The sequence below is a fragment of the Phocoena phocoena genome, chromosome 16 (genome assembly GCF_963924675.1).
Source record: "Phocoena phocoena chromosome 16, mPhoPho1.1, whole genome shotgun sequence".
Lineage (NCBI taxonomy): Eukaryota > Metazoa > Chordata > Mammalia > Artiodactyla > Phocoenidae > Phocoena > Phocoena phocoena.
In genome coordinates this window covers 68,003,039-68,021,408 of record NC_089234.1, presented here as the reverse complement: position 1 = coordinate 68,021,408, position 18,370 = coordinate 68,003,039, and the positions used below count along the sequence as shown (strand labels likewise).

General features: G+C 39.4%; 1 protein-coding gene across 1 annotated transcript in view; it reads left to right on the top strand.

Annotated features, from left to right (window-relative positions):
- The first annotated feature begins 4,054 nt into the window (after positions 1–4,054).
- REEP3 (receptor accessory protein 3) overlaps positions 4,055–18,370 on the top strand; it is a 97,300-nt gene continuing 82,984 nt past the window's right edge. Inside the window, exon 1 of the mRNA XM_065894017.1 lies at positions 4,055–4,270. Within this exon, the coding sequence (XP_065750089.1) occupies positions 4,239–4,270 (32 nt within the window). The 5' untranslated portion in view covers positions 4,055–4,238. The remainder of the gene's footprint in view (positions 4,271–18,370) is intronic.

The window sequence follows — 18,370 nt, the reverse complement described above, 5'->3', positions numbered from 1 at the left end:
TGTCTTTTAAGTCATTCTCTTTAAGATCCTCTCCCTCACACTATTTTCTAAACAACTATGAAAGGTAGACTCATTTAGTCATTTTAGCCTTTCTATAAATAAAAATATTTTCAAGCACTTGAAAATACTCCTCCAACAGAAACTGCAGGTGACCTAGTATTTAGTTTCAATGGCATACTCATTAATTATATAGATTAGATACTATCTCTGTACCCTGTAATTCTCTCACTATCTGCTCTCCTAGATACTTTCCCACTCTCTTTTTTTTCCTAATAAATAAACTCCTTTAACATGTAGAAGACACATAATCCACATATCTCCCAGGAACTCTAAGTGAAAATGCAGAAGAGAAACCAATTCTTTTTAATAGTCTAATTACCCTTAGTTTTTAAAACCCCTTGCATTGGATCATCATAACATTATCATCCCCATTTAACAGGAAACAGATCGACCTGCCACATATCACATTACTGGCAATTAAAATAGGTCTCCTGATGTCCTTTGCCCTAAATATGCTGCATCCCACCATGATTAAACTCAATACCCAAAGAAAAGTCTTTGTAGAATACAATGACGGAAGTGCTCAAATGAATACTAGTAATATATGTTTTTTAAAAATCAATTAAGTTTAGTATTTAAAGAAACAATTTTCCATCTTGTAAACAAGAAATGATCTCAAGTACACCAAAAGAGACCACACTTTAAAAGGCAGCAGGTAATGTATTTCCTTTTCTCCCACTGTCTCCAGAGCCTTGTCTTACACCATGAAGCACTTACCTAATGGCCACGTACTACTAAATCTCAACTATACACCCACTACTAAAATCTGGGTACTTCCCATGTGAGACTTCTCCTCAGATGAAATTACTCTTTGTTTAGGCTAAGAGTTCTCAACCGTATCAGGCTTGATGTCCCCCTTTCATAAAATATTTTCCATCTTCTGCTTTATCACCCTGAAATGAAATTTAAAACAATCTCCCTACAGACTTCAAACAAACCCACGTATCCTAAATAAAATATGAATGGAAAAGTGAAATGAAAATCATTTAAAATAAGATAATATGTATTTCAATATATTAATCTTGAAACAAAACTGAACTAGAAGACATACAAGAGTAATTAGTAGCTAACCATGACAGCTATGAATGCAAAGCAGTTTGTGATGCAATTCTCCAAAACTGTAAACAACTCTTGATTAAGTTGTGAACGAAACAAATCTTTCTTTCGCACAGCAGTTGCATGGACACAGACACTGGAAAATTCAGTCTCAGTTAAACCCATGGTTTATATGTAAAATGGAGGTTCCAGGTTCATATAATTACACGTATTACACAAATGTCAGGCAGGATATTCCTAAACCTTGCAGGACATGGGAACATTCTTTGTCCAGGACAGCCCATGCATTTACAAAGAGTATATATATATATATATATATATATATATATATATATATATATATATATATATATATATATATAGCATCCCTGGCCCCCACCCATCAAATGCTAGTGGTTAGCCCCAATCACTCCAACAACCCCCCAAAAATTCCTCCCAACTTCCTCCTAGAGGGAACCCCCATCTGGACCCACTGCCTTAAACACAATTCAACTATCACAGTATAATGTAAAGAGCACTCAGGAAGCGTGGATTAGAGTTCCAGTTCTATCACCTATGCATTATTTGTCCATTCAGTGAGCTCTCTAAACCTCAGTTTCCAGTGTACAAAATGGGAATAAACACTACCTAGGCTCTGAGTTGTAAAAGGTTGACTCCACAAATTGTCTGTAGCACAGGGTAGGTGGTTTCCAACACACGGCATATTGAGATGTGAAGAAGGGGGCTGTTGCAGATTGAGAGCAGCAAAAAGTGACATGAATGTGGAGGAGGTTGAAGATATAACAAGCATACAGGATGAAATTTAACACACAACAGCCTACAGACATTTCAGAGAGCAGTGAGCAGTCCTATATATCTCAACAACCCCTGAAAGCATTAGTGTATTATGATGCAGTGAAATAATATTCAGAATGATGACCCCTCCAAAATAAGAAGGCAAGAAAGACAGCTTTAAGAGACTGCCACTGTTCAAGGCTGAAATTTCATAAAGTTTTCATACTTAAGAGAGTGACTGTACTAAAAATCATTATTTGAACTTTTACTGGGCAATTACCCTATTCTAGACACTAGGAAAACACAAATAACTAATATACCATACCTGTCCTTAAACATTTTATCATCCAGTAGATTAGGCATAAGTAAAACATAACCATTATATAAAGCAGAATGACACAGGTATTAAATAGATATTCAAGTAATAAATTCTGGGGACCTAGAGAAAATTATGAATAACTATGAAAATCAAGGACATCTTCATGGCAGAGCACACTGAAAAACTGACAGGTAGAGAATGGGACGCAAATCATTAAAGAAAAAATGAAGTCTAGGCATAGGCACTGAGGGTGAAAATACAGCTTGGTTCAGAGAAAAATGGTAGGGAAAGGGTACTTTAGAGGTTGGGAGGACAGTAAAAATTAAGGCTGTAAAAAACATTTCAGGACCTGTTCATGGAGGAATCTGAATGCCATTCAAGTAACTTTGAGTTTTACTGGGCAAGAGAATTTTCCAGAAAACTGGTGCTTATGTGGCACATGTGATCCCCAAATAATGCTGAATAATGGCCAAAAATAAGATTCTGAACAAATGCAAATTTTCATTAGTGAGATCCCTGAAATTAAAATATACTTTCTAAATATGGGTAAATAAGCAAAAGAACCTAACCCAAGAGCAGAAAGCAGTTTCTGATTTCATTCCTTAAATAATGAAAATATTATTAAATGTATTGAATCTGGGACCTTAAAAGAATTCAAGACAATCTTATATTTGCTTTTGATTTTCTCCCAAGCAAGTGGGAGAACTTTCTAAACATGTATTTAGCATGCTTTATGTCACCCCTGGAAGGCAGGAGGTAAGCTGTAGTATTATCAGCCTCTTTTTACTATGGGGAAACTGAGGAACAAAAAGAATAAATTAGAGTATGGTCACAAAATAAGTTGTTATATTTCCTGGGGCTTTCAACTTTCAAATAAGGCTTAAAGCGCCCATTTCATCCTTTATTCTTCGTACCATCTGAATACCAGAATTATCTTTTATTATCGTCTTAACAGAAAAAAAATAAGATGATAATTAAACTTTAAGATCACTTTCTCGACTTGGTACTGCCACCAAAAAAAATCAGATTTTAAATTCTGTCTCCTGAAATTATCATACCTGAAAGAGCTGTAAGGTGTAAGCAGTAATCCAACCTCCCCAAAAATAGACAGCTGTAAATAGCATGACAGGTCAGGAATCCTAGGCCCAACTTTTACTTTGAATATCTAGCAGGTCAGAGGTGTGTTTGTAAAACAGGCTTTGCAGATGTTGTGATGGAAAGTTGCCTTAAGAGGCCCGGAACAGTGGTATCTATACACCCACTACTGCAAACTTGAAATCCAATGCTTTCCTCCTTCTGCCCCTCCCTGCACTGCACCACGCACCAGAAGACTCCTGATACACACAGGCCTGTGCAAAGATCCTCCCGACGTTTGCCTTAAAATGCGGTACTCTGAGGACGTCCAGGGCCTCAGTGAACAGTGAGAACACCGGATGTGGCTAAACACATCTCAAAATCTCTCCTCTCCAGAATCTAGGGCCTGGTCTAGAGGATTCTATCGGACACAGAGTTCCTGCTACTATTTTGCTTTTCACACAGGCACTCACAACCCCTATCCACACGTCCCCTTCCTCAGCCTCCGCCTCCCAACCCCCCCCCAACGACCCCCAAGCCAGGTGGACTTCCCAGGGACAGAAGGGACAGGAAGAGGGAAGTGAGAGCCCAGATATCCGAGCCACAACGCCATCCGGCGCGGGCCGGGGTCTCGCCAGCCCAGCCCCCGGAGCCCGGCAACCCAGACCTGGCCTCGGCCAACGCGCCGCCGCCGCCGCCGCCGCCTATCAGCGGAGCGCAGGGGCGGGGCTGGCTGGCTCGGCGGCGGCTCCGCCGGCGGGCGGGGACGGGCGGGGGACCGACCGCAGCGCAGCTCGGGCCGCCGCGCGCAGACACGGGGCCCAGCTCCCGAGGGCGCCAGCGCGGCCCCGGGGAGCGCGAGGAGCCGGCGAGCGCGCGGCCTGCCGTTGGCGGCCTGGTCCGCCACGCTTGGCGCCCACCCGCCCCCGAGGTGGGGTCCAGGCCCCCCGGGAAGATGGTGTCCTGGATCATCTCCAGAGCCGTGGTGTAAGTGCCGCTCACTACGCCCCCGAACCCCCCACGCGAGGCCCGGGGGAAGGGTGGGGGGGCTAGGAGCCAGGAGGAGAAGGCAAGGCCGGGGCCTGGGCGGGGTGGGCTGGCCTGGCCTCGGGCCTGCCCGGGGTCTGGGAGCCCTCGGCCTCCTCACCCTAGTCCACGTCGCTGCGGGGCTCCCTGCGTCGGCGGAGGGCCCGGCGGCTGCGGCGCGGCCGGGCTGCGTGCAGCTCGTCTGCCCTGCTCCCCGGCGCTGGGTGGGCAGGCGCGCAGGGCAGGCGGCGCGCGCTCCCCGCTCCCGCTCCCCGCGCTGCGCGGCACCGCCCTGCGGGCCCGGGAGCGGCGCGCCTGGCGGCGGCGCCCTGCGCAGGCTCCTCAGAAACTGAGCGCGGGAGGCTCCGCGATCCTCCTGAGGATGCCGTGGCAGCGCCGAGCCTTTGTATCGTGCGTTGCGGGTCTCCCAGGGTGGCTGATCACGTGTGGTAGGAGGAGAGATTTGTCTAAAAATCCGAGACCGCTCCCAGCTCAGATCCTTGGGAAGGGTCTCAGGTGCCTCGAGGTTTACAGCTTATCGAGAAAGGAGCTCATTATTGAATGGTGACACTCGCCTGTTCGTCCAGATCCCAGAATTTGGCCCTATCTTAGTGGAAATATTTGCAAAGGGATTGAGAGGCTGCAGGTGCCTGTTGCCTTTGTTCAAATTATCGGTTCATTGTGTTTTTACCAACAAGTGCTACAGGCCCGTAAGAAAAAAATTAGTTGAGTTGTGGTGTTTACTCTGTAAAGGTATTTGTTGGGCTTCAATTTAATTTCCTCCCATCCTCCCTGACTTAACCCCCTCCTCGAAAACAAAAGTCACGAAGTAAACAATGACGTAGTTACAGCCAGGGGCCCGTGGATTCATTAATCATGATGTCTGTAGGAGTAGTATTATCTCTGTACCTTTATGAAATGTTTTTATGAGGTGGTAGGCTTCTCTGATTAGCTTTATAATGTGGGAAAAGTAGCATTACCAGATTTTTAATTTATTTCTCAATGGGGAAAAGGAGCTAATTTTTCTGTTGGGTTTTTTTGTTTGTTTTTTTTGTGTTTTTTGGAGAGTGAATTAATCGCTTAGTAGCCCTGTTTAACCTGACTTACAGTAGTATTCAAAATGTGTTATTTGATTGTCTTAATCAGTTTTTTCTTCCTCGGTATAGCTTTTAGCTTTAAAGCTTCAGAGTGTCCCATGTTCATCTGTACAAAACTAAAACTCAAAAAATGAAAGCATAGCAAAGATGTCTTAAGATTTTTTTTTAGCCTTTTGGGGCCTTCTTTGAGTCTACATTTTCATCACACAGACATACCTTTCCCGACCTAGAAGATGTCTATCAGTTGTTGTGTCAGCACCTAGGAAATCAAGTATCCCATTAAGACATTTTTTTTTATTCTCTGGGTTCCTTTAACCAGTTCTTTAACTGACAGAAAATTGTGAAGCACTTTTAGTTTTCATTACTGAAAATCAGATTTTTGATTTTGATCATTAACTATGAGTATGAGTGTCTTTTCTAGGTGCTATCTAGAACACAGAGGTTATTAACACATAACTGATCTTAATGGAACTGCCAGTTGGAATACACCGATACCTGCAGTACAGGTCAAGTCTTCTAAGAGTTACACCCAGAGCTATAGAGTTTAGACAAGGAAGGGAATATATCTGGTTGGAGAATCAGAAAAAGCAAGGGAGATTACATTTGAGATGGGCCTTAAAGGACAGACCGAAATTCGACAGCCAGAGATGAAAATGGAGAGGATTCCAGATAAAGGGATCACTGTGAGCCAAAGAACAGAGGAGGGAAAGCCCAAATGAGTTACCTAGGACTTAAGAGACTGAGGAGAGAGAAAGCTGGAAAGGTAGGCTGGGGCCTGTTTTCAAGGAATTTCATAAAGAATTGATAGCTATTATTAGGCAGCAATGGCCTTGCTTTAGAAGATTCTCTCCCTGTGTGAGATGGTTGTGAATGGAGAGACTCTGAAAATGGGGAGACCACTTAAGGGGTTCCCTAACTGGAGAGAGAGGATTAAAACCCGCAATGCTAGAACCTACAGAATTGAAAGTGTGAGGAAAAGGAAAGGGAGCAAAATAGTGAGGGAGAAAAGGTCATGGGAAGGTATTTATCAGGTGTCTGGAAATGTATTTCATGAGCCCTTGAACAACTAGCATATTAAAAAAGAGCACTTGGGGCTTCCCTGGTGGCGCAGTGGTTGAGAGTCCGCCTGCCGATGCAGGGGACACGGGTTCGTGGCCCGGCTCGGGAAGATCCCACATGCCGCAGAGCGGCTAGACCCGTGAGCCATGGCCTCTGAGCCTGCGCGTCCTGAGCCTGTGCTCCACAACGGGAGGGGCCACTGTAGGGAATATAATCATCATTATATTTTGCCCCTACTCTCTAAGCACTGAATGTTTTCTACTCCCTTGATCACCCATAACAGCACAAAGGATCAACCCCCAGGGTTTACACAAACTTGGAAACCTTTTTCACACCAGCAGATAGGTTAACTACATTCTTTCTAATCTACTGGAACAGCCAGCTAATCCTCAGCCTGAAGAAAGATCAGACAGTTCTCTCAACATGAACCTCTGGTGGCATGTGCAGGGAACATAAGGACCCTCTTTAACCAGAGCTCCCTGTGTACATGAGCACTTTCTCCCCAAGCCCTGTGGCAGACCATTTCTGGGAAGAGCAGTGACTTGGTTATCAGACCTGGATGCCAGTTCATAGCTGCATGGTCCTGGGCAACATACTAAACCTGAGCTTCATTGTTCTTGTCTTAAAATGGTTATATTTACCTCCTTAAAACTGTTGTAAAGATTAAATTAGTTTAACTAAAACACACCAAATGTGGTGCTTGGCATTTGTTGTGCCCTTAAAACGTAATATGTACATAGATTTTTTTTTTTTTTTAACAAGGGAGAGGAGTAAGATGGTATAGCAAGAAGTATCATTGGACTATGATTCTCATTATTGTTATCATTGGGAACCTGGAATTTAGAACTAGCTTTGGTTGTTTTAACCAGCTGAATGACCTTGAGTCAACCTGTCACTGATAGTAGACCTCCGTTTCTTACTCTGTAGAGGTAGAGGGATCTGATGATCTCCAAAATCTTTTTCTTTTTAAGATTTTTTTAACGTGGACAATTTTTAAAGGTTTTATTGAATTTGTTACAATATTGCTTATGTTTTATGTTTTGGTTTTCTGGCTGCGATTGAACCCGCATCCCTGCATCGGAAGGCCAAGTCTTAACCACTGGACTGCCAGTGAAGACCCTCCAAACTCTTTTGTACAGCTGTAGCATTCTGTGATGCTATGAGAGGATTTTCATTTTTTTTTCAGTCTGTTTAAAATCAACTTACCTTAATTTTACAGGCAAAATGGAAAGGTTAGTTAGCAATTATTAAGGGATAGTAATCTGAGACTACCAAATGATATTATATGTGATACAATATGTGATACCCATAACCTTACCTTTTAAAACATGATTCTTAGAGGTTGAGGGAAACCCCATTTTTCTACCTTTTCTTAATTTGTGTATACAGCATAGATTGTGGTGAAGATCAGGACTAAAGACTGATTGCCTGAATTCAAATATCAGCTCTGCCATTTAGTATTGGCTGTAGCCTACCCCATAAGATTAAATGTGCTTGCATACAATAATGTCCATTCTCCATCATCAGGTAGATGGTAAGTATTCAGTAACTGTTAGTAGTTGTTATTAGAACAAGGAAGAACGTATTTTACTCTAGTCCCAGCATACTGAATGTTTAAACTATTTTCAATTTACATTTTTCTTTCTGTCTCTTTGTGTAGGTGACATACTTGTAATTAAGAGTATAGTAAAATATTTTTTACACTGCCATTAATTGTTATATGGTAAGCATCTTCTATGTTGCTCTGAAATCTTATATCTTCTATTTGATCAGGCCAGTATTCATAATTTTCATAGCCATTCTTCTATGTTTTAATTTTCCTTTTAGATCATTTCTAATATCTCATTATCATAGGTAATGCTACAATGTAATTATAGTGCTGCAATGGACATCATTCATATATACTTTTTAGTATTTCCTTAGGATAGTATGCAAGAGGAGTATTTCTGAGTCAAAGGCTATAAATATTTTTATGACCATTGATACCGATTTCCACATTGCTGTCCAGAAGGATATTAGTACTTTTCACTGCCACCAACAATGTATGAGTCTGTCTTTATGACAGTGTAGCCAGACTAGGAGGCTTTAATTTTTTTATACTTTCCTAATGAATATAACAGATCTCACTGTTTTCTTCTGCATTTTGTTTCTTATTTGCAAGGTTTAATATTTGTTCTAATATTTATTATATCACATATTGTGCAAATAATCTTTATGCACTTTACCCATTTATCTCTTGGTTAGCTAATAATTTACTTGTTTGTCTGAGCTCCTTACATAATAAAGAAATTAACCTTAAATCCTATTTGATGCAAGTATGTTTCTCAATCTAACCGTACTTCTCTCTAGATATTTTACTTTTACTTATATAGAGAGTTTACAGTTTAAACGCAGTTCACAGTTCAACTTGTTCATTTTTTACTTTGTGATTTCTTTTTCACTTCTAAAGTATTTACTCCAGATATTTGATTAGCACTACTTTCTCATATAGAATTAGATAAATTTGGAGAATTCCTTTTAAATTCCATAAATCTGCATTTCCCTTTTTACATCTTAAACACATTTTAATTTTCCTTTTACCATAATTTTATTATTTGGCAGTACTAGTAAAACCTAAGTCTTCTTTCTTTAATTGATCCTCTTCCATTATAGTTAATGGGTATCTTTAGAGTCTAAATTAACATATCTAAAAAACCATACTCCAGCAGTTTTCCCCTTTCTTTCCAACTTCATCTGTTTTCCCTCTCTGCTAGATCTTTCTTGTCAGCATGCAAACATGCTATTATTGCTCCCATCTTTTTTTTTTTTTTTTTTATTGTGCGGGCCTCTCACTGTTGTGGCCTCTCCCGTTGCGGAGCACAGGCTCCGGACGCGCGGGCTCAGAGGCCATGGCTCACGGGCCCAGCCGCTCCGTGGCATGTGGGATCTTCCCGGACCGGGGCACAAACCCGTGTCCCCTGCATCGGCAGGCAGACTCTCAACCACTGTGTCACCAGGGAAGCCCCTATTGCTCCCATCTTAAAAAAAAAAAAAAAAAAACTTTCAGCCTACTATACTTTCCATCTCATTTACCCATTTCTCTCCCTCTCTTTAAAGCAAAAAACTCCTCAAAAGAATAGTCTATACACAGTTTCTCCACTTCCTCTCCTTTGAGTCACTCTCGAACCCCTACCGTTTGGGCTTTGCCACCGACCACTCCACTAAAATTACCCTTCTGTAAGTCAGCAGTGACCTCCACGTGGCCAAACTGGCCCTCATCTGACTCAGCAGCAGCTTTTCATACAATTGCTCATTCTCTCCTTGTAGTACTGTCTTCACTTGGATTCCCAGAAACCTTGCTTTTTTTGTTTTCTTCGTAACTCACTGGCCACTCCCTGCCCAGTCTCCCTTGCCACGCTCCTCCACATGCCCTAAAGTTGATGTGTCCAGGGGCTCAGTTCTTAAACCTTTTTCTCTTCTATCTACACACCTATGAGGACTCTTGCTAATTTATATCTGCAACCCAGACCTCTGCTGAACTCATGATCATATACATTTTTAAATGCTTACTTAACTCTACTTGGAAACATCTAGAAGTCATCTTGAACTTAAGATATCCAAAACTGAACTCCTGAATTTCCTTTTTGATCTGACTTTGGCAGCCTGCCCCAGCTCAATTAATGACAACTCAGTCCTTCAGTAGTTCAAGCCAAAAACCTTGGCATCCTCCTTGATTCTTCTTTTTCTCTTGTTCCCTGCATTAAATACTACAGTAAATCTTGTTGACTCTATCTTCAAAATATACCCAGCATCCACCCAGTTCTCACCGCCTTTACTTACGTTACCTTAGTCGAAGCCAGCAATCATCTCTGAAATGTATTGTTACAAAAGCAACCTCTTTCTACACTTCGTGTATGTGTTGGTTAAGATTATGACAGGATTAATGAAAAAGATCTTGAGTAATTTTTAAATCCTTGGGAACTTTGAGTGCAGTCACAATTTACTAGTGATATTTTTCTTCCTTCATATGTGCTTTAAATATTTTTAAATGGTTGTAAAATCTCAATGATGGCTAAAATAGTTTCTTTCAATTAGGTTAAGGTAGATTTTAACTTTATTTACCAGTTTTGATGAGCTCCATCATGTAAATGTTCATGAGTTCTGTCTAGGAATAGGATACTTGCTGCTCTTAGACCATGGGAAATAAGGAAAATAGGAGCAATGATTTTTTCAAGGAAATTGGACAAGTTAAAAATCTTAAACATGTAATTTGTTGTGAAGGTCCTGAAAGAGGTCATTTTTGCTTAAGACAGAAAACACATCCTAAACTATTGGGTCTTGTTTTCATTGCATAGGCCAGAACTTCCAACAAGATTCCTTTATTAGCCTTCATTTCAGAAACAATTTGCTTTTGTCCATTTTTTGTCACTGCTGCTATATTAGCTATTTCTTTTTCCACTAGATTTTTTTTAACCCTTTTAGGGTAGAGATTTTTATATTCTCTTCTTTCAGTATAGATTTAAATGTTTAAACAGTACATTACAATAATAATAGCATAAGTGGGTAACTTAAATGTCTTAAATAAATACGATATTACTGTTTTGGTTATCACATGGAAAAAGATTACTGCTCAGTCTCTGTTAGCAGAACATGAGCTTATTTCTATGTCATTGATTTTGCATTTGCCCTAAACTACCCCTTTCATAGCATTTTTTGAAGTTACTTGAAAGGTTAAAGATAAAAATTATTGTTATAAGTGTCTTTATTTTTACAAATCTGTCTGTTAAGGGTTTAAGCGTATTTACCTCTATTACTAAAGTAAATTTACCAGCTTCAGTCATGTTGGAATTACAGAGCCCACTATGACTAAAAATCTGGTGAAATGGCGTACTCACTAAGATACTGTGGACAGAGACAGCAGTAGCAGTTGGAATGAAATTATTTAACCATGGCTAAAGATTATTTGAAGAGCAGACTAGCTAATGTTGGAATATTATACAGCTATTCATATCGATATTCAAAGTATCTTTTATTTCATTTGAAGATCCTTTAAATATGTCAGCGTTTCTTAACCTAGCACTATTGACATTTTGGACTGGATAATTCTTTCTTGTGGGGGCTGTCCTGTGCATTGTAGACAGTGTAGCAGCATCCCTGGCCTCTCTTCGCAAGACGCCAATAGCACCCACACAGGTTTAAGAGCCAAAAGTGTCTCCAGGTGTTGCCTGGCTCTCTTGGAATGGTCCTCTACCAGATACAGTCTGCTCAGCATCCCCATTGGAAAATGGCTTTGTTGTTTACCCTTTGCTGCTTCTATGGGAGAAATTATAGGCCATAATAATATATGGAAATTCATAAGCATCTTAGGATATCGCTTAAGAATTTTCTATATAAAATACTGTTGCTGATCAATCTGTCATAATTTTTTATTACTTATTTCAAAATTAATTTCTATTTCAGTATTTACAGAGAAATTCCCCACATTGATGAAAATCGGTTACAGTACACTTTGAAAATAATTTTTTTTTTTTTTTGCGGTACACGGGCCTTTCACTGTTGTGGCCTCTCCCGTTGCAGAGCACAGGCTCCGGACGTGCAGGCTCGGCAGCCATGGCTCACGGGCCTAGCGGCTCCACAGCATGTGGGATCCTCCCGGACCGGGGCACGAACCCATGTCCCCTGCATCAGTAGGTGGACTCTCAACCACTGCGCCACCAGGGAAGCCCTGAAAATAATTTTTATAATCACATATTCTGCATATCACTCTTATAGTCCTTCTTTTCTAAATTTATGAATGAAATGTGGTTTACAAGTTACAGTTTTCCTGGTCCTAGATTAGGATTTGAATACAGAGCCAAAGGTTACAAGTATGTTGCTTCCTTTACTATTAACAGTGTCATCAACTCTGCAAAAGCAGAGCTACCAAAGAAAAATCGTGAAAACGAAAGTCATAGGAAAAATCTAAACATAATAGACTTGTGCTAGCCAGAAATTCAGAGTATAATTTCAGAATGTATTCAAATATATCATTGCTGAGAGCATTAATATTTTCAATAATGATACGTCCATTTTAGGAAAGAATTATTCTCACTCATAAAGAAAACCAAGCAATTTGGCTGTGGAAAATTTCCTTAACCTTTTGTCATGTCACATTTCTGAGTAATGTATTAGTTTTCTAGGGCTGCTACAACAAAGTACCACCAAGTGGATAGCTTAAACAAAAGAAAATTCTTGTGTCAACAGGGTTCTTCCTTCTGCAGTCTGTGAGGGAGAATCTGTTGCATGTCTCTCTCCTAGTCTGGTGTTTTATTGGCCTTCTTTGTGTTCCTTGGCTTGTAAATCATCACCCTAATCTCTGCTTTCATCTTCACCTGGCATTCTCCCTTTGTGCCTGTCTCTGTGTCCAAATTTCCCATTTTTATAAGGATACAAGTCATACTGGATTAGAGCTCACCCTAATTACCTCATTTTAACTAGATTACCTCTGTAAAGACCCAATCTCCAAATAAGGTCACCATATCTTTTTTAGGGGGACACAACAATCTCTTTTATATATCTTGAGGAAAACTAGTATATGGCAAGGAATAATTTGAGGGATTGGATTAGAAAAGTAGGGGAAAAAACTAACAAAATAGCTGTCTTAATATAATTTGAGTTGTCACATGGGAGAAGGAATACTGATTTTTCTATCTTAACTGTGAAATGCAAGGCTAGAGCAATAGGTAGATGTTATAGGGAAGATAATTTAATTCAGTGTTAGGGAAAACTTTCTAACACCTGGAGTTGTTCAACATTGAGACTGACAGTCTCATGAGAGCAGTGTGTTCTCCATCACTGGAGGCATGAAAGCGAAAGTAGAAAGCTAGTTAAAGATCTTGATTATATTACTTGTATCCTTCCTATGGAGAATCGTCGATGAAGTACTGTGAAGCATTTTGTATTTAATAAAACTACTTAGATATTTAAATGAATACATTAACCTTGTATTACAACAATATCAAGAATAATTAATAAACAGCATTGTTTGGCATTTAAAAAACAGCGTGATTATGTACAGAAATTATATGCTAAAGCTTCTACTAATGTGACACTTTTTCATTGTCAAAGTGTGATAAATCTTAATGGCTCCCCAAATTTGGAATGCGCTTTCACCAAAACTGTGAAGTGGATAAACTGACTTTATTCTATGAAGACACCATCACACTGATACCAAAACCAAAAATACCACCAAAAAAGAAAATTACAGGCCAATATCCTTGATGAATATAGATTCAGAAATCCTCAAGAAAATATTAGCAAACTGAATCCGATAACACTTAAAAAAAGAATATATACCATGACCCAGTGGGATTCATCCCAAGTTCACAAGGATGGTTCAACATATGCAAATAAGTCAATGTAATACACCACATTAACAAAAGAAAAGTCAAAAACCACATGATCATCTCAATAGATGCAGAAAAAGCACTTGACAAAATTCAGCATCTATTCATAATAAAAACTCTTACCAAAGTGGGTATAAGAGAGAACATATCTCAACATAATAAAAGCCATTTATGACAAACCCACAGCTGGTATAATACTCAATGGTGAGAAGCTGAAAGCCTTCCCACTAAAATCTGGAACAAGACAAGGATGCCCGCTCTTGCCACTTCTATTCAACATAGTGTTGGAAGTCCTAGCCACAGCAGTCAGACTAGAAAAACAAACAAAAGGGATTTCCCGGGCTTCCCTGGTGGCGCAGTGGTTGAGAGTCCGCCTGCCGATGCAGGGGACACGGGTTCGTGGCCCGGTCTGGGAAGATCCCACATGCCGCGGAGCGGCTGGGCCCGTGAGCCATGGCCGCTGAGCCTGCGCGTCCAGAGCCTGTGCTCCGCAACAGGAGAGGCCACAACAGTGGGAGGCCCGCGTACCGCAAAAAAAAAAAAAAAAAAAAGTGATTTCCCAGGTGGTCCAGTGGTTAAGGCTCCATGCTCCCAATGCAGTGGGCCCAGGTTCCATCCCTGGTCAGGGAACTAGATCCTGCATGCTGCAACTAAGACCCGGTGCAGCCAAATAAATAATTTTTTTTTTTAATTGGAAGGGAAGGGGTAAAATTGTCACTATATGCAGATGACATGATACTATATATAGAAAACCCTAAGGACTCCACACAAAAACTACTAAATCTAATAAATGAATTCAGCAAAGTAGTAGGATTCAAGATTAACATTCAGAAATTGGTTGCATTTTGTTGTACTAACAATGAAATGTCAGAAAGGGAATGTAAAAAAACAGTACCTTTTAAAATCACACCAAAAAAGTAAAATAAAATACCTAGGAATAAACCTGACCAAGTAGGTCAAAGACTTACACGCTAGAACTATAAAACATTAAAAATGGATCAACTGGGGCTTCCCTGGTGGCGCAATGGTTGAGAGTCCGCCTGCCGATGCACGGGACACGGGTTTGTGCCCCGGTCTGGGAGGATCTCACATGCCGCGGAGCGCTGGGCCCGTGAGCCGTGGCCGCTGAGCCTGCGTGTCCGGAGCCTGTGCTCCGCAGTGGGAGAGGCCACAGCAGTGAGAGGCCCGCGTACCGCAAAAAACAAACAAACAAAAAATGGATCAACTGATTTTTTTTCTTTAACGTTTGAGAGTCCCTCAAGAACAATGGGCAGTAGATACCCATGAGTGCTGACTTAAAGAATATGGGAATAGAACAAACTTAGTGATATTTGCCTGATGGGTGTCATTACAGCCATGATCAGTTATTCACTGCTTTGTGCCTGTGTTTTCTATGGGAACACTGACCAATCTCACTATTGCTGAACAAACTTCCCAGTTGTTCATTTGATGTTTGTTTATTTGCATTATATTTTTTAATCATTAATTTTCATCAACCTTAGTTTCTATTTCTGATTTTCTGAAATATGGGGCCTTTCAGTTTTCACTTTGTAAACCTAGGCTAATTTTGCCAATATAAATGATAATGGTTTTAAGGTGTTTAATGGATCATGAATGTATAGGACAAAGTGTTCTCTAAAGATACACCTCTCGGTCCATATAAAAGAGACTTGCTAGTGTATAAATCTTAATCTAAAAATATTAAAGTGTTAAATAAAACTATATGAGAAACGTGGTCTGAAAGCTTTGTGTAAAGATATTGTGAAAGGGTATCTGGTCTTCTCCTTGCGAAGTAAAAGTTTCAAATATGCAAGTTAGAAATAAACTTTTCCCCCCACAAAGTTTATGCATTGTTATTATGATTAAATATTTTTTAGGAACTTCTAAACTCTACATCGTGTTTTATATGGTAAATAAATGTGATGCAAATACTACTTTATTTCAATCGGTCTTCTCTAAGTTTAAGAAATAAACTGTACTGTCCATGGGTAGGGGATTAAGAGATACAAACTATATATAAAATAAGTAAGCTACAAGGATATATTGTACAACAGAGAATATAGCCAATATTTTATAATTGTGAATGTGGTATAACCTTTGAAAACCGTAAATCACTGTGTTGTACACCTGAATCTTATATAATATCCATCAACTATACCTCAAAAATAAATAAATAATTTTTAAAAAGAAATTAAATGTACTGTCTTCCAGTAACTCTGTACCCAATTACCTTAAATGTTTGCTGGTGACAAATTCTTACAGTGCTTTAACTAAAATAACTCACCTAAAAGTAAGATGAGTTCAACATAGCTGGTAAACCATTTTAAGAGTAATAGTTATAATAAAAAGAGACCTGGGTTACCTTGAATGACTGAGAAGTATAAAGGAAATGCTGAAAATCATATAACCTGTAACCTAAAAATGGCACTGCCTATCTAAATATGTGATAAGAGGAGGAACTGCACGGGAAGGAAAGCGTTCAGTTTCTTCCTTTGAAGAATTCAGTTTTGGTCCCCCACTTCAAAGTATGTCGTCACTGGCTCTTGTCCTCTCTTTTATGCTTTCCTCACCTTTTTGTCTAGTTTTACTCTTTTTCCCTTCACTCTCAGTAAAGGTGAGGAGAGAATGGAATGGTCTCTGTCATGTGCAGAAATACAGTAATTTAAAAGGGTATAAATATAATCTATAGTCTCCACACCAACAGAGAAAAAAAGAGGCTAAAGGGATATAAAAGACCAAAATAAAGGGGACAAGGTGTGGGAGACATATGGACAAAAAAAGATAGTAGAAATGGGTTCAAAAATATCAATAGAGACAATAAATGTAAACAGATTACATTTTTCTGTTAAAAGACAGACTGTAACACTGGGAAAAAACCTATAAAGTTATAAAATGTGATTGAAAGATAAAAGAAGTTCTAAATAAATGGATAGCTCATAATAATGGATCAATATTAGTTGATGATTATCAATTCTTCCCAAATAGATCTATGAATTCTCTGAAATTCCAACAGGATTTTTTGGGTTTGTTTCATGAAACGTGATAGACTATCTGTAGTTCATAGGAAAGAACAAAAGCTCAGGAATCAATAAGATAGCAGCAAAGAACAGGGAAGGAAAACTTGTCCTGTTATATATCAAGATTAATTATAATGTTGTAGTGATTGAGACAGTGGTATTGGTGCAGTGCTTGACAGTAGACTTAAGGAAACACAATCAAGAATCCAGAAACTAAATGAGGCCTATAAGGAAATCTGATATGACAGAAGTAGTATTCAAAATCAGTGAGCAAGGATGGATAATTAAACAGTGTTGTGACAACTTGGTTATCTCTCAGAAAAAAGAATGAGACTACAGCCTTACTTCACAGCAAGCTCAAAAATAAATTATCGGTGGATTACCTGCCCAAGTGTGAAAACTGTAACATTTATAATATAACAATATAGGTACTGCTGTTATCCCCACTTTGCCGATGAGAAATGCAAGGGTTAAAGATATGAATAACTTGCCCAAGGTGGTAACATACTAAGTGGCAGAGCTAAGTGGCAGGTTGGTGCTAGAACCAGACCTTAGTGTGCTCTACCACCTCCCTGTGTTATAATTTACACCTGTTATTTTATTAATTTTAAATCAGCATTTTGGGGATATAATTTACGTATAATAATTTCAGTGAGTTTTGTCAAATAGTACACTCATGTATCACCACTCCTATCAAGTTTCACTTTACATTCTCAACAAGTGGTAACTGATTTTCACTACATTGGCAATAAATTTGTCTGCCAATCTATGTGAAAAAGAAATATCTAATTATATTAAATATCCTTTTCAGGATATAGAATTTTTAAAACTCCATTTAGAAACTCATACTGCTATTTTCTCAATTCCTCAATAGCTCGAGGGCAGGGAAGGAAGGTATGATAGAAGAAGCCAGTACTAGAATTGTGGCCCAATCAGGGCAAAAATTGCACAGTTCCGTAACATATGTAACTTAACAAAGTATGATAGTCAGAAGGTGTAAGAATTCTTTAAAATCAATAAGAAAATAGACAGTCTAAAAGAAGAATGTACAAATGAACCAGTGGCAACTAGACATGGAAAAAGATGCACAAAACTCATTAGTTTTCAGGAAAATGTAAATTAAGACCACATTGAAATTCCATTTCACACCTTCTAGCTTGCAAAAATTAAGAAGTCTGAAAATACCAAGTGTTGGCAAGGATGGGTAGAACAACAGGATCCTTTTTTGCAATGCCAGTCAGAGAGTAAGATGCTGTAGCGGCTTTGGAAAACAATTTGGCCCTAACTCATAGTGTTAATCATTCACGTAACCTATAACCCAAGCAATTCCACAACTAGGTAGAATTTGGCACGTGTACCAGGAGACATTTGCAAGGATATTTATAGGAAAGTCTTAAAGCAAAAATCTACCAAGAATACTAACATACATGGACAAGAGAATGGGTGAATAAATGCCGGTCTGTTTACATAATGGAATATTACACAGCAGTAAAACTGAATGAGATACCACTTACAAGCATCAGT